Source organism: Schistocerca nitens, chromosome 4 (genome assembly GCF_023898315.1).
Source record: "Schistocerca nitens isolate TAMUIC-IGC-003100 chromosome 4, iqSchNite1.1, whole genome shotgun sequence".
Lineage (NCBI taxonomy): Eukaryota > Metazoa > Arthropoda > Insecta > Orthoptera > Acrididae > Schistocerca > Schistocerca nitens.
The window spans coordinates 633,119,860-633,145,083 of NC_064617.1; the positions used below are offsets into that span (position 1 = coordinate 633,119,860).

The 25,224-nt window shown below is 41.3% G+C and overlaps 1 protein-coding gene across 1 annotated transcript in view; it reads left to right on the plus strand.

Moving 5' to 3' along the window:
* LOC126251652 (calmodulin-binding transcription activator 1) overlaps positions 1 to 25,224 on the plus strand; it is a 1,922,036-nt gene that overhangs the window by 1,707,473 nt on the left and 189,339 nt on the right. Inside the window, exons 18-19 of the mRNA XM_049952210.1 lie at positions 15,984 to 16,207; positions 16,750 to 16,895. Coding sequence (XP_049808167.1) covers positions 15,984 to 16,207; positions 16,750 to 16,895 — 370 coding nt within the window. The remainder of the gene's footprint in view (positions 1 to 15,983; positions 16,208 to 16,749; positions 16,896 to 25,224) is intronic.

Here is a 25,224-nt window from a genome sequence, read left to right on the forward strand (position 1 = left end):
CAATACCGGAAGAAAAACTGACATTCTTTACTCCACATTAAGGCTGTCTTTAACACAATAAGGGGTGCATAATGCTGAAACAAAAAAAAAATGATCATTTACACAGTGACATAAAATGTTTTACAGAGTGCAAAGTAAAATTTGGAAACAAATGGAAAAAGTTTCTTCTTGACAAGTCCTCATATTCTGTAGAAGAATTTCTATTATTGTATGGTCTAAAAGATGGTGGGTAGGAATTGCTAACTCACATCAGTATATTTAGTAGTAGTAGTAGTAGTAATAATAATAATAATAATAATAAGTCCCGTGGAGGCCCAGGAAAAGAATAGACCTCCGGTATGTTCTGCCAGTCGTAAAAGGCGACGAAAAGAACAAACCACTAATAGGGCTAACCCCCCTTTTAGTGTGATTAGTTGGTTCAGGACAGAACTAAAGAAGCCTCGGACAAGCGCCGTTATGGTCAGGGATGACGCTTGAACCCTATGCCCGCCCACAATGGTAACGACACTGCTAGCCAACTGGAAAATGATTCAAATCCAAATAGAGGTGTTTTGCAGGATATGCTTCCTGCAACCACCCTAGAAGGAAAACAAAGACAGAGGATGAGATGGTCAGATGAAGTTAATCGACACCTCATGGTCTGTTATTACCAAGCAACAAATCTAGGAACCAACACAACTGGATACAGATCACAAGTATACACAACATTTATCACCAGATACCCAGAATTAAAATTTTTAACAGAACAACGACTAGCTGATCAGATCCGTGTAATAATCAAAAATAACAGGATACCCCAGTCAGAATTAGAAAACATCAAACAACAAGTTCAACAAATACTGGAACAAAATAATGTGCAATCAGAAGAAGAAGAAAATACAGTAATGGACTCAAACATCCCAGGGCAAACAAACAAAGAACAACACGCATCAATTAAACAGTCAGAGGAAAACGAAATCTTAAGACAGCCACCAGAACAAGCACAAATAGAACACGAAATGACACACGTGTTAGATATAGAAGAAAAATTTCAGCTGACATATATAGAATACAAAGACACAAATACAGACATTAGACCATTCTTGCATAGACCGCCAAATAACCCACACATCGAAACAACAATAAAAACTATCAACACAATCATACACAACAAAATAAATGAAAACACAACTATGGAAGAGTTACAACTACTGGTTTATATAGGAGCACTCACTACACTAAATATACACACTAGGCAGAGATCAGAACCAACCAACACACAGAAGAAATCCACAAAACCAGCATGGCAACACAGGCTACAGATCAGAATAGAAAAACTGAGAAAAGACATCGGACAGCTAACACAATTTATAAGAAATGAAAGGTCAGAAAAAAAAAAAGAAAAAGGTTAAGGAAAAATCTCACAACAAGAAGTGATAGAGCAATTAGATGAAAAGAAGCAGAAATTACAAGCATTGGCCAAATGACTTAGAAGATACAAAAAAAGTGAAAATAGAAGGAAACAAAACCAAACATTCAACACAAACCAAAAGAAATTTTACCAGACAACAGATAACACACACATTAAAATAGACAATCCACCAAACATAACAGACATGGAACACTTCTGGAGCAACATATGGTCAAACCCGGTACAACATAACAGGCATGCACGGTGGATACAAGCAGAAACAGATACGTACAAGATGATACCACAAATGCCTGAAGTGATAATTTTGCAACATGAAGTCACCCAAGCAATTAATTCTACTCACAATTGGAAAGCCCCTGGAAAAGATAAAATAGCAAATTTCTGGCTAAAGAAATTCACCTCAACACATTCACATCTAACTAAATTATTTAACAGTTACATTGCAGACCCAGACACATTCCCTGATACACTTACACAAGGAATAACTTATCTGAAACCTAAAGATCAAGCAGACACAGCAAACCCAGCTAAATATCGCCCCATAACATGCCTACCAACAATATACAAAATATTAACTTCAGTCATTACACAGAAATTAATGACACATATGACACAGAACAAAATTATAAATGAAGAACAAAAAGGCTGTTGCAAAGGAGCACGAGGATGTAAAGAGCAACTGATAATAGATGCAGAGGTGACATATCAAGCTAAAACTAAACAAAGGTCGCTACACTACGCTTACATTGATTACCAAAAAGCTTTTGATAGTGTACCCCACTCATGGTTACTACAAATATTGGAAATATACAAAGTAGATCCTAAATTGATACAGTTCCGAAACATAGTAATGAAAAATTGGAAAACCACACTTAATATCCAAACAAATTCAAATAATATCACATCACAGCCAATACAGATTAAGCATGGAATATACCAAGGAGACTCATTAAGTCCTTTCTGGTTCTGCCTTGCTCTGAACCCACTATCCAACATGCTAAATAATACAAATTATGGATACAATATTACTGGAACATACCCACACAAAATCACACATCTGCTACACATGGATGATCTAAAACTACTGGCAGCAACAAATCAACAACTCAACCAATTACTAAAGATAACAGAAGTATTCAGCAATGATATAAATATGGCTTTTGGAACAGACAAATGTAAGAAAAATAGCATAGTCAAGGGAAAACACACAAAACAAGAAGATTACATATTGGATAACCACACCGACTGCATAGAAGCGATGGAAAAAACAGATGCCTATAAATATCTAGGATACAGACAAAAAATAGGAATAGATAATACAAATATTAAAGAAGAACTAAAAGAAAAATATAGACAAAGACTAACAAAAATACTGAAAACAGAATTGACAGCAAGAAACAAGACAAAAGCTATAAATACTTATGCTATACCAATATTGACCTACTCATTTGGAGTAGTGAAATGGAGTAACACAGACCTAGAAGCACTCAATACACTTACACGATCACAATGCCACAAATATAGAATACATGACACACATTCAGCAACTGAAAGATTCACATTAAGCAGAAAGGAAGGAGGAAGGGGATTTATCGACATAAAAAACCTACATTATGGACAGGTAGACAATTTAAGAAAATTCTTTATAGAACGAGCAGAAACTAGCAAAATACACAAAGCAATCACTCATATAAATACATCGGCTACACCACTGCAATTTCATAACCACTTCTACAACCCTTTAGATCACATAACATCAACAGATACGAAGAAAGTAAATTGGAAAAAGAAAACACTACATGGCAAGCACCCGTATCATCTAACACAGCCACACATCGATCAAGACGCATCCAACACATGGCTAAGAAAAGGCAATATATACAGTGAGACGGAAGGATTCATGATTGCAATACAGGATCAAACAATAAACACCAGATATTACAGCAAGCATATTATTAAAGATCCCAATACCACAACAGATAAATGCAGACTTTGCAAACAACAAATAGAAACAGTAGATCACATCACAAGTGGATGTACAATACTAGCAAATACAGAATACCCCAGAAGACATGACAATGTAGCAAAAATAATACATCAACAGCTTGCCTTACAACATAAACTTATAAAACAACATGTTCCCACATACAAGTATGCACCACAAAATGTACTGGAGAACGATGAATACAAATTATACTGGAACAGAACCATTACAACAGATAAAACAACACCACATAACAAACCTGACATCATACTCACCAATAAAAAGAAGAAATTAACACAATTATTCGAAATATCCATACCCAATACAACAAATATACAAAAGAAAACAGGAGAAAAAATTGAAAAATACATCCAACTGGCTGAGGAAGTCAAGGACATGTGGCATCAGGATAAAGTTGACATTATACCAATTATACTACCAACTACAGGAGTCATACCACACAATATCCACCAGTACATCAATGCAATACAGCTACATCCAAACTTATATATACAACTACAGAAATCTGTAATTATTGACACTTGTTCAATTACCCGAAAGTTCCTAAATACAATGTAACATACGAGGTGTGGCTAGAGAAAAACCGGACTAGTACTGGTGAAACAATAAAACGAATGCAATAAGGCTGAAAGTCGTGTGGCCTGTCACGTGACTCTCGCTCTGCCTACTGCTCGAGTTTTATGTGCCTCCTGCACTCAGTCTGCCCGTGACGTCTGTTTTAAGTAGTTGACGTTTTGTCTGTGCGTCAGAAAATGTTGAGTGTACAGAAAGAACAGCGTGTTAACATCAAATTTTGTTTCAAACTAGGAAAATCTGCAAGTGAAACGTTTGTAATGTTACAACAAGTGTACGGCGATGAGTGTTTATCGCGAACACAAGTGTTTGAGTGGTTTAAACGATTTAAAGATGGCCGCGAAGACACCAGTGATGACACTCGCACTGGCAGACCATTGTCAGCAAAAACTGATGCAAACATTGAAAAAATCGGTAAACTTGTTCGACACTTTCCTTGTCAACTCCTGTTAACTCAGACACTGCTCTGATTGTTAAACGGTGATCTTGTCGAACAAGTTTACCGATTTTTTCAATGTTTGCATCAGTTTTTGCTGACAATGGTCTGCCAGTGCGAGTGTCATCACTGGTGTCTTCGCGGCCATCTTTAAATCGTTTAAACCACTCAAACACTTGTGTTCGTGATAAACAATCATCGCCGTACACTTGTTGTAACATTACAAACGTTTCACTTGCAGATTTTCCTAGTTTGAAAAAAAATTTGATGTTAACACGCTGTTCTTTCTGTACACTCAACATTTTCCGACGCACAGACAAAACGTCAACTACTTAAAACAGACGCCACGGGCAGACTGAGTGCAGGAGGCAGATGAAACTCGAGCAGTAGGCGGAGCGAGAGTCACGTGACAGGCCACGCGACTTTCAGCCTTATTGCATTCGTTTTATTGTTTCACCAGTACTAGTCCGGTTTTTTTCTAGCCACACCTCGTATACCGTACAGTTAAAAGGAAGTCACGCTTGATCAAGGTCCGCGTCACCTTCCATTTTTAACCAGACATAACGTCTGAGACAAGAAAGAAATAATAATAGTAATAAACTTGTAAATGGTCAGCTTGTATGCATATTTACAAAATAATTTGCAGTGTGAATGTAAAATGACTTGTTCCACATCACTACAATTTATCATGCAAAAGATGTGTTGAACATGAAATTAACTACTTAACAAACCTAGAGAATATGAGCTATTGGAGGAATAGCCTGTTTGTATTCAGTTTCCTGCCCATGAAGTTAACCATTCTGTGTCAATTTTTGGGTGCATTCATTTCTGGAATGGATCCAAGGCAGATTCAAGGACCGAATGTGAAACACTGTATCGACACTATGGATTATGTCCATCAACAGTCAATACTCATAATGGTGTTTCCAGCTGGACAATGAATAATTCAGAAGGAAGTGGAGAAAATGTTGCCTGGTGACATCATTCAACAATGTGAAAGTCCTTGTTCCTCTCCTGTGTTTGTTGTGAATAAGAAGGATGGCAATTACCAACAGCTGAATAGTGTCACCTAAAAAGGTTATTACCCTGTTCTCATGAACTGATGACGCTTTGGACTGTCAGAAGTGTGTGTTCTTTCTCCACCTTGGATATGAAGAGAGGTACTGGCAGATTGAAGTTACGAGGCTGATTCATAATACTGATGGTCTCTATGAGTTCAAATTTAAGTAATTAGGTCTGCAACACTCCAGCCATAATCGAATACAAGAGTCTGCTTCATCTTAAATACACTGTGTGTCTTTGTTACCTGGATGACATCATTATTTTCATGAAGATGTTCAAAGAACATCTAAGCCACCTGAAAACTGGGCTGTGAGTCTTTTCCTGAATCAAGGAAATAACTTCTTCATCATCCACGAAACAAAAGTCTTGGGACAACTCTTTAACGAAAGTGGATTTTGTTATGATCCAAAAAAAGAATGAGCCATAACAGGTGTTCTAACATTGCAGCACATTTTCGATGTGTGAGGCTGCTTCTGAGGTACACACTTGAGAAAGGATTTTAGTTGGAAGACACAGCTAGTACAAGAACTGGTGCTGGGAGATGCCATATGTTTTTTAGAATGAGGAGCGAGAAAGGTATTTAATATTCTTAAGAAGGTGCTGACAGCTTCACAATTCCAGGCAGTTACTGATGACAGTGCCGAAATGAAACTACACACTTATGCTAGTGGTTACAGGCTTGTGCAGTTTTAGTAAAAATCCAAAAAGGTTCTGAAAGAGTGATTGCTGACACCTCCAGAGTACTCAGAAATGCTGAGGAAGAGTGCCTTGCAGTTGTCTGTGTATTCAGTAAGTTCTGTCCCTATTTATATAGCAGTCCATTCACTATTGTGACTGACCACCAGTCTTAATGTTGGATGACAATCCTGAAGGATCCATGTGTACAACTAGCAATATATGACTTGAAGCTTCAGGAATATGACCTCACAGTTGTATACACAGTGATGCTGCAAGTTTTTTTGTGTGGCCATCCTCCGCAGCAAGCATATAAATACTTGTTTTGCAAGTTTTTTTTGTGTGATGTGAGAATTACCGAACAATCAGTTTAATAAGCCACAGCTGCAAAATACTAACACGAATTCTTTACAGACGAATGGAAAAACTAGTAGAAGCCGACCTCGGGGAAGATCAGTTTGGATTCCGTAGAAATACTGGAACACGTGATGCAATACTGACCTTATGACTTATCTTAGAAGAAAGATTAAGGAAAGGCAAACCTACGTTTCTAGCATTTGTAGACTTAGAGAAAGCTTTTGACAATGTTGACTGGAATACTCTCTTTCAAATTCTAAAGGTGGCAGGGGTAAAATACAGGGAGCGAAAGGCTATTTACAATTTGTACAGAAACCAGATGGCAGTTATAAGAGTCGATGGACATGAAAGGGAAGCAGTGGTTGGGAAGGGAGTAAGACAGGGTTGTAGCCTCTCCCCGATGTTATACAACCTGTATATTGAGCAAGCAGTAAAGGAAACAAAAGAAAAATTCAGAGTAGGTATTAAAATCCATGGAGAAGAAATAAAAACTTTGAGGTTCGCCGATGACATTGTAATTCTGTCAGAGACAGCAAAGGACTTGGAAGAGCAGTTGAACGGAATGGATGGTGTCTTGAAGGGAGGATATAAGATGAACATCAACAAAAGCAAAACGAGGATAATGGAATGTAGTCGAATTAAGTCGGGTGATGTTGAGGGTATTGGATTAGGAAATGAGACACTTAAAGTAGTAAAGGAGTTTTGCTATTTGGGGAGCAAAATAACTGATGATGGTCGAAATAGAGAGGATATAAAATGTAGACTGGCAATGGCAAGGAAAGCGTTTCTGAATAAGAGAAATTTGTTAACATCGAGTATAGATTTAAGTGTCAGGAAGTCATTACTGAAAGTATTTGTATGGAGTGTAGCCATGTATGGAAGTGAAACATGGACGGTAAATAGTTTGGACAAGAAGACAATAGAAGCTTTCGAAATGTGGTGCTACAGAAGAATGCTGAAGATTAGATGGGTAGATCATATAACTAATGAGGAGGTACTGAATAGGATTGGGGAAAAGAGGAGTTTGTGGCACAACTTGACCAGAAGAAGGGATCGGTTGGTAGGACATGTTCTGAGGCATCAAGGGATCACCAATTTAGTATTGGAGGGCAGCGTGGAGGGTAAAAATCGTAGGGGGAGACAAAGAGATGAATACACTAAGCAGATTCAGAAGGATGTAGGTTGCAGTAGGTACTGGGAGATGAAGAAGCTTGCACAGGATAGAGTAGCATGGAGAGCTGCATCAAACCAATCTCAGGACTGAAGACCACAACAACAACAACAACAACATCCTCCAGAGCAAGCATATAAATGATTGTTTTGCAAATCAAACTGCCTTTTCCTGCTGCTAGTTACTTTATTTATCCCATACGCGTTTCGCCTTCTTCTGTTCTAAGGCATCATCAGTGGGATCTATAACGATACAGTTTTGTTATATATAGATTATCATACAGTTCACTTCACGATTTTTTGTAAAAAAAAAATTAATTACTTACAATTAGCTGATCTGCGTTTCCTCACATCTGGTCTGGAGGTGGCAGTGACAAAAGTGATAGTGCGACCTCCAGACCAGATGTGAGAAAACGCATATCAGCAAATTGTAAGTAGTTAATTTTTTTACAAAAAATCGCAAAGTGAACTGTTTGATAATCTATAAATAACAAAACTGTATTGTTATAGACCCCACTGATGATGCCTTAGAACAGGAGAAGGCGAAATGCGTATGAGATAAATAAAGTAACTAGCAACAGGAAAGGCAGTTTGATTTGCAAAACAGTGATGCTGACTTACTTTCACATAATCTGTTGGAGGAACATTGTATTGCTGTTGATATTTCAGTCATCACTACACCAGCAAACATTAATGCTATGATGGGAAGATCCAGAATTGCTGAACACCATTGTAGTGTTGGAGAAGGAAGAATCAAAGAAGAGTTCAATTTAATAGATGGAACACTGTATTAAAGGAATTACAGCCCTATGGCATGGAAATGCTTGCTCATCATCTCAGCTCATTTACAGCCAGACATACTGAAATATTTTCATGAGGTTGTGATATGAGGCCATCTGGGATCTGTGAAGACCCTTAATGTAATCAGGAGGAGGTGTCATTAACTAAGGGTACGTACCTATATGTCAGAAATATGTAGGAAATGCCAGCAACCAAAGTGTCCTCATGTTACCCCTATGACAGTGTTTCCCAGTGTTCCTGTAACCATTACCGTATTTACTCGAATCTAAGCCGCACTTTTTTCCGGTTTTTGTAATCCAAAAAACCGCCTGCGGCTTCGAATCGAGTGTAAAGCAAGCGGAAGTTCTGAAAAATGTTGATAGGTGCCGCCACAACTAACTTCTGCCGTCGAATATATGTAGCTCTACACAAGCATGCTTTGTGGGCACAAACCTCTGCCAAAACCTCTGCATCAGTAAATAAATTAAAAAAAAGGTAGAAGACGAGCGTTTTTTTTCTCCGCCCCGAGTTTCGACCACTGCATTTTCATACATTATCCAACGAAGTAAATACAAATTCCGTATTGTTCATCTTCGAATGTAGCAGAATTTCAATGTACTACGAAAATCCGACTGGCAAGACTGTTAGGGATGTTTGTCAATATGGCCAACTCTACGTTCCGAGTTTTTTCCTACCTGTGAGAAAAGATGGTTGCTAATAGGAACCTGATGAAATGTGAATCACATGCAGTATTCTCTTCACCATAAGAATAATACGAATATAAACATTTTGCCATGTATTCTTTCGTGTTTGTTGCTATCTCATTTAAATCCTGTCTGCGTAATAAACTACGAAACCAGAGTGAGACAACAGCAAACGCGGAAGAATATACGTATCGTGTCATGTTTATATTCGTATTATTCTTATGCCTAATAGTGATACAGTCAGAAATGAAGCACGGCAACTGACTAGATTTTAAATGTAAGATGACTAATTTCTGTGCAGAATTTGATGTACTAAAGAAGCGGCCGCAAAGATTTTCAAACGGAGGAAAATTTTCGCAAAACTCTCGTTCAGAACATGTTCTATCATACGCATGTTCTATCATACGCATTTGGTTCTTGTTGATCATTATCAAAGAAAGCAGCAGTGTAAGTAACAACAAATAGCAGTCTCTTGCCATTGTTTCGCTAATGAGACGATTCCTCTTTTTTTTTTTTAAGCGGCGGTAGCGCGCACAAAAGCAAGTCATGCCGCGAGCGGCGACAGGCCGTGAACACGCACTATCAAAATGCGACAAACAATGCATTACACAGTACAGTAATGCATTTTCAGTTTAGAGTGACGTAAACACCTATAACAAAGAAAACGGCACTTATCAGATCAAGGCAAAATAAGCAATCGATTCAAACCAGACGAAGCACGTGAAAAAGGAAGGGTACCCGTATAAATACGGACGGAGCGCCTGACGCATAGCAATGGCTACCTGGTAAAGCTTAACTGCTAAGCTTACGACTCGAACCAAACTACTGTAGCTGTATCGTCTTTCATTCGACCTAAATTGTGTCTCATATTACAATGGACCAACTTTGTTTCGATTTGGAGGTGCGGCCTAAAACTTTTCTCTCCCCTTGAATTTCGAGTCTCAAATTTCAGGTGCGGCTTAGATTCGGGATTTTTTTTTTCCTTTATTTCGAGTCTCATTTTTCAGGTGCGGCTTAGATTCGAGTGCGGCTTAGATTCGAGTAAATACGGTACTCCTGAAGATCATGTACACTGCCCAACAAAAAAAGTGGAGCACCCAGAAGACATGGTCAAATGTCAGTGTAACTTTTTACATCTACACATCACCAGTGTGTATGTAAACAATTGGAGTTGCAATTCTTTGTGCCAGGTAGAATGGCCAGCAGAGCATATTGGTATTGTTGTCAGGCTGTTAGGGTATATAAGGAGCACGAACAGTGTCAGAAGTTGAGTGATTACTGTGAATGACATGGATATGCCACATACTCATGTGAGGCAGAATTATCAGCATCTGATAGAGTTTGAAAGGCCCTCATTGTGAGTCTCTGTTTGTCTGACTGGTCAAATTGTGCAACATCCAGATTTTTAGGTTTTTAGGATGTGACAGTGGCCCAGTGTTGGACTGCATGGGAATGTGAGGACAGACTGTTGTCAAGATTCTGGTCAACTAGGTCTTACCACCATGAGGGATGATTGCTATATTGTATACCAAGCACATTGTAAACCCTTCACATCTTTGCATGCCATCCAAGAACAAGTAATGGATTCCCTGTAACATTCTGAGTCATTCTGCACCATTGGTTGGAGGCTAGATGCAGCTGGACTAGGGACTTGTTGTCCCATGTGTATGCCAGCGTTAACACCACAACATGAATGACTGCATTTGGAATGGTGCTGTCAACGGGAAACATGGACTGCTGATGAATTGCATCACATTGTGTTCTACACTACCTTGGATGACCATGGCAACCTTACAGAGAAAGTTCCCACTCTACCAATGTTTTGGAGAGGCACAGTCATGTTAATTCTAGGGACATTAACATTCAACAATAAAAAACACACTTGTTTTTGTAGGCATTATACTTGCCAAGAAGTAATGAAAATCATTGAGATGAATGGTATTGCTTATTTCTAACAATCCTTTTTAGATTTTGTTTGGTCTTTACCAATGTATATCGGAAATCATATTTCAGATTCAGTCAGTTTCTTACCTTTGTTTTCATTGCCGTCATGGAATCAGCATTCTTAAGGCTTTTTCTCATAATTGGGGTACTCTTCAGCAATCTTTCTTCAAAATTAATGTCAGTCCAGTGCCAGTGTCAAAGATATCAAGGCCCAGTTTCAGCAGTTGTGGGCTAGCTTACTTCAGAAGAGGATACAATGGCTGTATGACTCCCTGCCAACAGAATCATGTCAGAAGGGGATACAATGTGTATGTTGATAAGTGCACTCATAGTGACAAGTTACTAGCAGATTTGACTCGATTTTCTAATCAGTCAAATAACATCGCAAACCAGTAAAGTTTATTTAATTTTTTGCAGGGGAGTGTATGTCTCGTAACTTCTATCAGGATATTTTGCTCACTCTAAATATACTCAAATTCACAACGTTGCAAAGATGATTATAGTAATGTTTAAAATAGTGGCACTGTGTGTGCAACTTTTATCCTTCAGTGAAAAAGCTGGCTTGACACACTTACAGAATCCAATTCTGTTCTTATTCTGAAGTAATTTTAATATTGTAACAGTGTATGTCATTTATGGTGGTCTTTTTATGATTACTGCTCAGTGGCACCACAACTGCAAATAGAAAAGCAACTTAAAAACCTATTTAGTTATTGTCAACTCAGCTATTTATGTCCAGTAGTAAATGAAGAGAGTGCTGTAAATTAGCAATTTTATGCACAGTAGTTGGCATTTGAATAGCAATATATTTACACTCATTTGATTCTGTTTCTTGTCTAACAATCCAAAATACCTTGAGAAATTAGAGGCATCAAAAATGAATTCACTTCATTGTCCATCGATTTGGTTGGAGAGTGATCTACGGACTAACAAAAGAAGAACAATGAGTGAGCCAGTCAGTAACCTGATGATGCCAATAATGAATGAGCCACACCAAGTAAGCAAGCAGCTGCACTAATTGTCATTGGTGGCTACAAATCAGTTTCAAACAATGTCGGTAATACATTTACTGTGGCCTCCGCTGCATCACATCTTGTGTTAATGCTCTTATTTAACAATTTTAGGCTTAGTTACCTATCTCAAAATTGTTTGTTGAAATAGGTAGTGATTTTGCAACAACAAAAATAATTAATTTTTGACAATGTAATGTAATTGAATAGATAAAAAATCTAATCACCAAGCAGTGGCAGAAGACCAAAAAAAGGTTGTATGTATGCAAGCTTTCAGAGCCTGTGGCTCCTTCCAGCAGAAGGGTGAAGGAGAAGGAAGAGGGGTGAAGGGAAAGGACTGAAGAGTTACAAGAAAAGTGGTCAAGTTCAGGAAAGTTACCCAGAACCTTGGATCAGGGGCGACTTACCAGATGGCAAGAGAAGGAAAGACGTACTGCCAGAAGAAGGAGCTGCTGGCTCCGAAAGCTTGCAAATGAAAACATTTTTTTTGTTTTTTATATGTGTTCTCCTACCCCCACTTGATGACTGGATTTTTTAATCCATCCAATTACATTACAGGTAGTGATTTTGATTTTTTTCAAATCCCTCCCCCTAGAACATTTTATTTTACACCTTGAGGGTAATTAACCATGCTTGCAAAACACTCTCAATGACATCTGGTATGAATTCCTCTTTAGTCACTCCATTTCACCAGCCTGAAACTGATCTTTTTGGGTGACTTACCAGGCCGTCAAATGGAAATAAATTACACATCAGCTACACAGTCACCAAGGCTGTACCAACTGCCCAAGTTCTGTAAATCATCAGGTTTCTTGCAGAAAACATATTGTTGAAGCATTGAATGTCACATCTAATTATTCCTGATAGTGGAAAATTGCTTCAGTCAAGACTGGTGTCAGAAGTAATTTAAGGGTACATTATCACCCATAGGATGACAAATGCATTCCACCCACAGATGATTTATGTTACAGATCATTGTAATCAGACATTTGCAGATGTAGTCATCAATCTATGATGACATTCGCGAGAGAGAGTAGGATACCAGCTTCAAGTCATGATACACACATCAAAAAATTGTTGTGTCACCCCAGTCCCCAGAACTCCTGAAGATAGACTTTGACTGTGGATCACAGACACAGTCCCTTTGACTGTTCAGAGATGTCACTAAACCTGCCCAAAGATGCGTCTTCTAGACAGAGGGGTCAAGAAGCCAATCAGTTCCAGTCATTCCACCAGGAAGGATGTACTCGGCTTGTGTTGTCTGTAGTCAACAATGCCTAGACGGTCAATTCCGCGGCTCGATAGCGTCTGCATTGTTACTTTGTGCCAGGAACGGCTCTCAACAAGGGAAGTGTTCAGGCATCTTGGAGTGAACCAAAGTGATGTTCAGACATGGAGGAGATACAGAGAGACAGGAACTGTCGATGACAGGCCTAGCTCAGGCTGCCCAAGGTCTACTACTGCAGTGGATGACCACTACCTACGGATTATGGCTCAGAGGAACCCTGACAGCAATGATACCATCTTGAATAATGCTTTTCGTGCAGCCACAGGACGTTGTGCTATGACTCAAACTGTGCACAATAGGCTGCATGATGCACAACTTCTCTCCCAACATTCATGGCGAGGACCATCTTTGCAACCACGGCACCATGCAGTGCGGTACAGATGGGACCAACAACGTGCCAAATGGACCGCTCAGGATTTGCATCACATTCTCTTCACTGATGAGTGTCGCATATGCCTTCAGCCAGACAATCATTGGAGACATGTTTGGAGGCAACCCGGTCAGGCTGAATGCCTTAGACACATTTTCCAGTGGGTGCAGCTAGGTGGAGGTTCCCTGCTGTTTTGGGGGGTTGCATTATGACCAACATACGCCGCTGGTGGTCATGGAAGGTGCTGTAACAGCTGTACAATACATGAAGGCCATTCTCCAACCGATAGTGCAACCATATTGGCAGCATATTGGTGAGGCATTCGTTTTCATGGATGACAGTTTGCACCCCCATTGCACACATCTTATCCTTCAGGATAACGACATCGCTCGACTAGAGTGGCCAGGATGTTCTCCAGACATTAACCCTATCGAACATATCTGGGATAGATTGAAAAGGGCTTTTTATGGACGACATGACCCACCAACCACTCTGTGGGATCTATGCTGAATCACTGTAGAGGAGTGGGACAGTCTGGAGCATAAGTGCCTTGATGAACTTGTGGATAGTATGCCACAACAAATACAGGCATGCATCAATGCAAGAGGATTTGTTACTGGGTATTAGAGGTCCTGGTGTGCAGCTCTGTAGGTCTCGCTGTATGATGGAACAACATGCAATGTGTGGTTTTCATGAGCAGTAAAAAGAGCGGAAATGATGCTTATGTTGATCTCTATTCCAATTTTCTGTACAGGTTCCGGAACTCTCGGAATTGAGATGGTGCAAAACTTTTTTTGCTATGTGTATCTGCATACAGCAAAGCAAGACACTAGAGTTTTTCACCCTTTTTCCTGTTACGTTGTTAAGGGATGAAACAAAACTTAGTATTTTATTTTCATTTCAATCTGTTGATTCTGAGGATTGCTGCATAACACAGCTCATCACCTGAACTGAAGAAGCAAGACAGCTGACGTGCATATGCGTATTGGACATCCTGGATTTGAGCAATGAAAGCTGCAACACCAAACTGTGACCTATGGGCTACAACTCAGGTGACATGGCATGGATTTTTATTCCTGTGTGGAACGTTGGGCTGTCGGGGGGGGGGATGCTATTCTGGTACATATTGAATGCAGAATCGCTTGTGAGGTGTTACCTACAAAGCAGACATTATGAAGTCTCAAAAACATATGGATGCTGTCTGTGTCATTCAAAGGAAGCCCTGTTGTAATCCTGAGGCAAAGATCGACGACAGTAGCTTCTGTTACAATGAATGTGAAGATATGCCTTATGATAGTAATATCCTGATGGAAGGAACTACATTTGATTGTTGCAATGGCCATGAGGATGTTACAATATTGCCAGAATGTGAGGGTCCACCATGTTGTAATAAGGTGAATCAATGAGCAAACCCAGATCCAATAAGCAGCAGTCTACTCCAGAACAGTGAGCCACAGTTTCGTGAGGAGGAGAAGCAATGCCATGTGGTGTACTTCGGTTTGGTTACTGGTGGGTGATATCTGGCTTCCCCATCAGTTTCCACCTCTTGCAATTATTTGTCATTAAACAATATTAGGAAAAGGATAGATTGCTGCTTACCATGAAGATCACCCATTGATCTGCCGACAGGCACAGTGAAAAGACTGTTACAAATTATAGCTTCAGCAAAAAAACACACACACACACACACACACACACACACACACACACACACGAGCAGTCATACCTCATACACATGGGACTGCTACCACCGGCAGCTGTGACCAGAACTGGGTTGGAGCTGCTGTTGATATTCCAACCTAGAATTTCCATTGTTTTATTTATTATTTAAGATTGGTAATTTCTGCGAGATTCTGAGACTTATAAATTATGGATTATTGTAATTTACTAGAACTTTTGTTCCCTCAGTTAAAGTGCTTTCAGTGTGAACTGCTATTTTTGAAAACTCTGCTCTCATAACTGGTCTTGATCCTGGTTTACATATGAGAATACTTTATGAATCTTCTTTCCTTTCCTCTCAGTGTTATCCTTCTGTCAATACACATTACTGCCTGTCTTACATTCAAGTGCAATATCATTTTTCTTATTATTACAGTGAGTGCCAAGTTCATGTTGTTTTGGACTTCACAGCTTTGTGTTTGTTCATGTGAACTTTTATTCTTCAAGTGTGATCTTGACTGTGTATTTTTGTGCTTTAGATGTGGGCTTGTGTACGAGGTCACCATGAAACTGCATTGCTGTTGTATCGATGGAACCATACAGCACTAAAAGTTCGAAATCATGCTTCACAGACAGCTATAGACTGTGCAAGAGAATATGGACATGATTCTCTGGCACAGGACCTAGAGCAGCAAGAGGCTTTACGTCTGCAAGAGAACCCTGGACCAGATGACATATTTCTTCGACCAGATATTGTTACAATGTATGTTGAATTATATTTATCATTGTTGTTACAATTGTGTTGAAGTTTCTAAATGTACTTACTTTCAGGACTTATTCTGTAATTTTTCTATCAAATGATCGGTTTGTTGATGGAGTCGCTCATGTGTGCTGTACTGATTAGCTATGATTTAAGGACCATTTGTTGTGTAATCCTAATGTCCTCTGTGACCGATTTCTGAATGTTGTATTATCTTTGTTTTAATGGGGCTTAATGAAACTGGCATATGATTTGTAGCCTTCACAGCCAAAATAGAAGTAGTTTGCAATACAGTCTTACATTCTTAAGTTTATTTATTCCAAGGACACAGCTTTACCCATGAGATTAAGATATTTGGTAATTAGATACCATGTTCTTAGTAGTTGACAAAATCAATTACTTAAAATGAAAAATTTCTTTTTTGTACATTACAGGTAGATGCCAGCATTTTTTTCTTATTCACTGACTTGTTTTCTTGATGTATAATATATTTTGTTATGCACTTGGCAGACTATGTTATTTTTAGTGGTTTATATTTTTTTTAGATTGGACTCTGAAAAAACTTCACTGAACAGTGAGCTCCATGTAAACATTCCACCCTCTACAAACATAGATTCAGAGATGAGTACTCCAAATAGTAATGAGAACGGCAGTCATAGCTCTGCTCAGAGTCCTGTTTGCTCAAGCTCAGGTAAGTATTTAAGTGTTCATCATCATCTTCCTTTCCTCCCTAACCCGATATCAGGCTGGGTTGCAGCATTTATGGTACTTCCCCCTTTTCCTCTGTCTTTCCACCATTCTTTTTCTTCTGTAACTGTTTTGTTCCATTCTATACCTTCTTCTTAAACCAGTCTTTATCGAGTCAATCCATCTTGCTCTAGGTCTCGCTCTTGCCCTCAAACTTGTCCTCCATAATTTATTTTGGTATTCTTCCATTCTCTTTACATGTCCAAAACTTTTCAATCTGTTCTCAATCTGCACGGTCAGCTTTTCTGCTATAATTTTGTTCTTAACATCATTTCTCCCTTTTTCTTGCTTAGGTTTCCTGAACATTCTTCTTAGGAATTTATCTGTTATTAAGTAAATTTAATTATATAATATATTATTTCAAGTTATTGAAGGACATACAAGAAAGTTTTATGCACATTGACAAAATCTAGATCCAGGTCAGATGTTGGCTTCAGGAGAGGGAGTAATGTCATGAGCTGTGATTCGTGCTGTGTATTTTAGTGTTTAGTATTGCTGCTTGGCAGGCGGTAGGTTGCCAGTTCAAACCTGAGCGCCAGCAATTACATTGTATCTAGTATTTGTCATTTCTGGAAGGTTCTTGAAATATTGTAGGCTTGTATACTCTGAAATATGTGCTGTTTGTTTAAATAGCACCATTGTGGAATATTCGTGTTCTTATAAATAGCTGCACTCTCCATCCAGGAAGTCAGTTCTATTCTGACTGTATGTTAGTGTTGCTGATAAATGTGCTTTCTACTCTTACGTGTCATACTTCATTGATGACTCTGCCTTCAGATTTGGACTTGACTGTAGTTTCGACGTGACAATAGCGAAGGCACAGGAAATAATGTCTGTTGTTAAAAATAATTAAAGTAGGTACCCGTTCACTTTATTTTACTCTGTAGAAGAATTCTTTTACAGTAATACATAAAATCTCTCAGCAGAAGCTCTTTTATGGTGCCTACAGAATTGGTAATTCCTGTTAATTATTTTCATGTTTTATGTAATTGTTAAGGTTTTTCTGCATCATCTGTTCTTATGCCCTGTGATACTACATATTTTAATCTAAGAGAGTAAAGGAAATGTAATAATGGCTATGGCACTCCTCATAATGTTTGTTACTATGCTGTATATGTTATAACCTTTAATCACTAATAATTTGCGTGGATATGCACAAGTAGAAACACTAGCGGGTTACATACTACTAACTCCGTATCTGTCATTCGACTGCCATGCCGTGACATGCGGCCGGCGCCGTTCATAGCCAGGTGGCGCTCCCGCGCTCGGCCGAGCTGCGGAGCGCCTCTATCGCCGAGTTCGCGTACTGACGTAGCGGCACTTTTAAATGTCGTGGCACTGTCACAACACTTTTCCCCCCTTGAAAAAAAACACTCACTTCCTTGGAGACACGGACAGTGCGGAGACATCCATGGCCTCTTGGGAGGCCCCGAGAAGATCCCGCGGAGAAACACGAGAGTATGGTTGAAAATGTCCAGGACGGAAGCTTGCGCGTGGAACGTGCCTCCTGGACGAGATGATGGGTGAAAACTCCGGAGCAGCATCCATAGGTGTCGTGGACCTGGGGGTGTGCTCCAGCGAGATGGGTCCCGGAGAAGGCGGCGTCGCGACTGGGGCCAGTTCCGGTGTACCCGGAAGCGGTAGCGATGTCGGCGGCAGCAACACGCCCGGAAGATTGGCAGCAGCGACAGGACTGGCTTCTCGGGCTGGTGGAGACGAAAGAAGGGGTGGTGACACCGGCGTGCCCACCACTCGTGGGCGCATCTGGTCGTAATGGCGAACAACCATGCCGTCGTCCGTACGTATTTCACAAAGCCGGTGGCCGCAAAGAGCCTGGACCACCCCTGGAATCCATTTAGGGCGAGATCCGTACCCCCGTGCCCACACGTCGGTGCCCACCGGGTATTTTCCCGCACTAGGGGACACAGTACAAGGGTGAAGCAGGTGCAGTAGAGTGAGCGGTTGGCGGCCATGCAAGAGTTCAGCAGGGCTGCGATCACCCAGAGGCGTGAAGCGATAAGAACTCAGAAATTGCAACAGAGCGTCATCTGTGGAAAAATCACTAAGGAATTTTTTCATTTGGCTTTTGAAAGTGCGAACAAGGCGCTCGACCTCCCCATTCGATTGTGGATGGAAGGGCGGTGCTATAACATGATGAATCCCTTGTCCAGTACAATAATCACAGAAGGCCTGCGAAGAGAACTGAGGGCCATTGTCCGTGACGATCGTGGATGGAAGACCTTCTAGCGCAAAGATTTTGGACAAAGCCAGCGTCGTCGCCGCAGTGGTGGGCGACGGACATCGAACGACAAACGGAAACTTCGAGAAGGCGTCAATCAGCAGTAGCCAATAAGTGCCGAGGAAGGGGCCGGCAAAGTCAGCGTGCACCCGTTCCCACGGCTGCGCCGGATCAGGCCACGGAGAGGGCATAGTACGAGGTGCAGCCAGTTGTTGAACACACTGATCACACGCAGCGACCATGTGGGCGATGTCCGAATCAATACCGGGCCAATAAACGTGCCTGCGGGCCAGGGACTTAGTCCGAGAAATCCCCCAATGGCCTTCATGCAATAGTTTGAGAACAGCTTTGCGAAGAGAGGCTGGCACCACGGCCCGTGGAGATGCGCCATCTGTGGCCAGAAGAACAACACCCTCACGAACAGACAGACGAAGGCGCAAGGCATGGTAGTTGCAAAGGGGATCCAATGCGCGGCCCTTGGTCCTGTCCGGCCAACCCCGTTGAACGAAACCGATCACCTGACGCAGGAGCGCATCCCGCGCAGTAGCCGATGCGACCTGCGAACCTGTAAGTGGAAAACCCTCGACTGCACGACGTTCATCCTCATCAATGTGGAAACAGAGTAGTTCATCTCGATCGAAAACCGGGTCGGGGCCCATCGGCAAACGCGACAACGCGTCAGCGTTGGCATGCTGGGCCGTGGGGCGATAGTGAATCTCATAGTGAAAACGAGACAAGTATAAGGCCCAACGTTGCAGGCGGTGAGCTGCCTTATCTGGAAGCGACGCCGAGGGGCTGAACAGAGAGACCAGCGGCTTGTGGTCGGTGATGAGGTGAAACTTAGAACCATACAAAAAAACGCTGAACTTTTTTAGAGCATAAATGATAGCGAGCGCCTCCTTTTTGATTTGAGAGTAACGCCGTTGGGCATCGTTGAGGGTCTTGGAAGCGTAGGCGATGGGTCGTTCCGACCCATCCTCATACCGATGGGCGAGAACAGCCCCTAGGCCATACTGTGACGCCTCAGTCGCCAGAACCAAGTACTGACCCGGACGGAATGTGGCAAGACAAGGCGCCGACTGCAAATGAGCCTTCAGGCAGACAAAAGCCTGGTCACACTCGTCGGACCAACAGAAAGGAACGTTTTTGCGTAACAGCTGATGCAGAGGATGAGCCACTGCCGCCGCGGATGGAATGAATTTGTGATAATAAGCAACCTTGCCGAGAAACGCCTGAAGTTCTTTGACCGTAGACGGCCGGGGTAAAGCGGTAATGGCCGCAACGTGCTGTCGTAGAGGACGTATACCCTCACGGGATAAGTGGAAACCAAGATACACAATGGAGGGTTGGAAAAACTGTGACTTGTCCAGATTGCACTTCAACCCAGCTGAATGCAGGACCCGAAACAGTGAACGCAAATTGCGAAGGTGCTCCTCAGTGGAGGCCCCCGTGACAACAATGTCATCCAGGTAGTTGATGCAGCCGGGAACGGAAGCCGTGAGCTGTTCCAAAAACCGCTGAAAAATGGCTGGCGCGCTAGCGACGCCAAATGGTAACCGCTGGTACTGATACAACCCACAAGGAGTGATGATGACGAGAAATTCCTTGGAAGACGCATCCAATGGCAACTGATGGTACGCCTCCGATAAGTCAAGTTTGGAAAAGAACTGGCCCCCAGCGAGCTTGGTAAATAACTCCTCAGGACGGGGAAGAGGATAAGTGTCAATGAGGCTCTGAGCGTTGACAGTGGCTTTAAAACCACCGCACAATCGCAGACTCCCGTTTGGTTTAGAAACCACCATGATGGGCGATGCCCATTCGCTGCAGGTAACAGGAAGGAGAATCCCTGAAGCTGTTAACCTGTCTATCTCAGCCTCGACAGGCGCACGCAACGCCATCGGAATAGGGCGTGCCCGGAAAAACTTAGGACGAGCTGTAGGTTTAAGAGTAATGTGGGCTTCAAAATCCTTGGCCCGACCCAGACCAGCAGAGAACACAGACGAGAATTCAGAACACAATCTATCCAGTTGTTGATACGGAATATCCTCAGATATGAGGTGCACATCATCATCATCAATGGAGAACCCGAACAGCTGGAAAGCATCATAATGGAACAGGTTTTCCGTGCCCGCATGATCCACCACATAAAACGTGAGGGGCCTAACAACAGACTTGTAGGCAGTGGAAGCATCAAACTGGCCAACAATAGGAATTTTCTGCTTATTATAAGTTCGCAGATTTCGCGTAACGGGAGACAAGGGAGGGGAGACCAACTCCAAATACGTGCGAGAATTAATGAGAGTTACTGCAGAGCCCATGTCCACTTGCATGCGAATGTCTTTATCCAGAACACGAACAGTAACAAACAACTTATTTGTTTGAGAAAGCACACAGTTAACATCCATGTCCGATGCCTCGTCCTCGTCGACAGGAACTTTAGGGGACTGACACACAGAAGCAATGTGGCCTTTTTTCTTACATGAATTACATGTGGCCCAACGTTTTGGACACGCGGCCCTGTCATGCTGTACGAAACAATGTGGACAAGAAGGAAGTGCGGAACGAAACTGCTTCTGTGGTTGCTGTTTTCGCTGCGAGCGTGGTGGCCCAACGCGACGTTGTTGACGCGAGTGAACCGCCGCCACATCGTCGTTCCCCTGTGAAGCAGGCAAATTGTCGGCGTCGAAAGCGGTCTGTACAGCGCCCACATCACACCACGCGTCTATTTGCGCACCAGCAGCTCGAGACACTTCAAAAGATTGAGCGATGCTGAGAACTTCCGACAACGACGGGTTTGGCAGTTGTAAGGCACGTTGCCGAACTTCTTTATCAGGAGCAAGCCGTAGAATAGCGTCCCGAACCATTGAATCAGCATAAGACTCATGATGAGTGTCTGTGACAAACTGACATTGCCTACTCAGACCGTGTAGTTCCGCCGCCCAAGCCCGGTAAGATTGATGGGGCTGTTTACGACACCGGTAGAACGCCACGCCGGCGGCAACGACGTGGGTGTTTTTTCGGTAATAGTTAGACAATAATTCACACATTTCTTGGAAGGACAGAGAGGCAGGTTCCCACAGAGGGGCTAACTGAGATAGCAGCTGATAGATCCGTGGGGAAATCCAAGAGAGAAATAATGACTTACACATAGGAGCGTCGACAATGCTGGAAGCCAAGAAGTGTTGCCGCAAACGCTTCTCATAATCCTCCCAGTCTTCAGCGGCCTCGTCGTAAAGAGGGAACGGAGGCGGAGAAGAGGAAGACAGACGATGAGTAAGCGACGTCAACAACGCCTGAATAGCAGCCGTCAGCTGTGTTTGTTGTGCCTGAATAGCAGCCGTCATCTGTGTTTGTTGTTCAATGAGCGCTTGCAGAAGCTGTTCCATGTCTGCCCCGACACGAACACCCAAGTCCACAACGCAGGAAAAAAAATATCCGACCTCGTCGCCGAAATGTTATAACCGTTAATCACTAATAATTTGCGTGGATATGCACAAGTAGAAATACTAGCGGGTTACATACTACTAACTCCGTATCTGTCATTCGACTGCCGTGCCGTGACATGCGGCCGGCGCCGTTCATAGCCAGGTGGCGCTCCCGCGCTCGGCCGAGCTGCGGAGCGTCTCTGTCGCCGAGTTCGGGTACTGACATAGCGGCACTTTTGAATGTCGTGGCACTGTCACAACAGTATAGTTACTTATGTTTTGCATATTTCTATTTATATGCTATGTATTACCTTTATATTCATTTGTCTCAGGACTGAGCAATCTGCTTACACATCCACATACACATCTATAGAACACATATATTACAAACAAATACATAGAAATACCAGTAAATCAAACAATTAATGAATTAATAAGTAAACATGCATGGTATTTGTTAGACTCATGCTTTTCCCTAATTCATATAATGAACCGTAAATAAGTACACTCGTACATCGTGTATTGCTGTATCACAAAGTTCCACACTAAAGAAGGCAAGAGGCTTTGACTTTTAAAATGATGCATTCATCATACAGGAAGCAAATATCTTAAAAGATAGTTGTGATGAAGGAAAAAAAAGTGCTGCTAGATACAGCAAGCAATGCAGAATGAAAATTGCTGTTAGCAGCCTTGGAACTGTGTTTGTGTGTCACTGAGGAAACGTAATGCCATTCATTTCCTTACTAATGCTAATCAGCTCAAAAATTACACCAGTGAATGGTGTCTGGCTCTGTTCAGGAGCATATTGTTGTTCTTTGTGCTTTACTGTGTAATGTGATAAAATGTTGATACACTAGTGCACTTGACAGTCTAAAGAATTTGGTGGTGCAGAACAATTAAGCTGTTTATTTATTGTAATTTCAAGCAAAATTTCTGACATGCAATACTGATGGGTTGTAGAGCTGAAAAAGTAAAATTTTGCGGCCTTGTTTGCTGGAAGAGCCCAGGGTTACTCAGCAGCCTAGATGGCATTCATTGTGTTAGAGTTGTAATTCAAGTGTGTGTCTCCAATGTGTGTCCAGTGCTGGAAACTATGTGAATGAATTTAGAAGTTGGTGTTACATTTGTATTTGTGATTCCTGTGGGAGAGAGAAGAGCTAGGCTGAAACTGAAATCCAGCATGTAGCCTGCCCTTTTGTGAAGCATCAAATGAATCACCTACCTCCAGATTGAGGGCAATCACAGAAGCCTGTGTTGGCAACCTTATATACATTGTAGAACTATTTGAGTTCTTTAAATACATGTTTTATTCACCATAGAAATAAAGAATTAGAAGCTTTACATAATTAAAAAGACTATAGCATTAATCTATAATTATCATTCCTGTTCTCAGCAGGATGTTAATAAACAGTGACAAAAGTAATAAAAAGTTAGGCACATGAGTAGAAGTAATATTAGTAGAAGAGAGAGCAGTAGATTTTTTTTAATTGAAGGAAATAAGAACAACTGAATGGCTTTTACTAATTGCAGAATGGGGGGTTCAACTGACTATTCAGCAATATGAGTGAGAGATTAAATGGAGAAACAAAATTGATAGTAATAAACGTGAACATAATAGTTGCCTAGATGTTCCCAGTGGAAAGTTATAGTGATATAATATAGAATTTGTATTTTTAGAGAGTGCAACCATTATTTTTAATCCTGAAATTTGTGGAGCACTACTGTAAAGAAAGTAGAGCTGTAATAAGTTACTGAAACAACTGACATATTAGTATCATTAAGTCACATCATGCAGCTCACCTATAGATAAGTGCTGTTTCAAATGTTTTGTGTTTGATTTTATGTAGGTAAAGTTTCCTGTTGTTTCATTGTATTTGTCTAAAGATAATGTAAAATTTGATCATGAGTGAGAAGTGCATAAATTGTTGAAGGTTACTGAATTGTGGGATATGTTGTGAATTGTGCAGAGGGCAGAAAATTGGGTACTGGCAATTGGGAACAGAATGTGCTCTGATTGTTTCATTTTAAATGTTGCTTGTTAGTTTAACCAGCTGTCAGAATCATGTGGTAAGGAGTCTCTGGTAATTGTAGGAGCAGATAATATGCAGCAGATAATCAAATGTTATTAGGAAGCTGAAATTACATAGTAAAATTAAGCAGAGGATTCTGCTGGTACTTATCAGGTTGTGCATGGTGTAGACTCCCACTTACAAGAGACAGTAGATAAGGATTACCAAGTCACCAGCATTTTTAAACCAGGTGCTTGGCTCAGTAAGGTGACAGAAGACTTACAGGCTTTGTGTATGGATCTTACTGAAGGATATCATATGTGATACAGCTTGGAATTGTTTTTAGTAGAAATTGGGCTTATGACATGGACAGGATTGCAACTCAAAATCGGACCACTTATGTTCACTTTGTACATTTCTTCTGGCATCAGTCCCATCTTGATAGAGCTGTGAGGCAATTTAATATGCCACTTGTGAAGGCACTTATGACTTTTGAAAGGGCATGCACTTCAGTGGTGCCAGCTGAGAGTATTCATAGGTCCATTTATACTAGACATGTCCTACACCTAAATAGGATTGGAAAAGAGTGGTTGGTGAAGC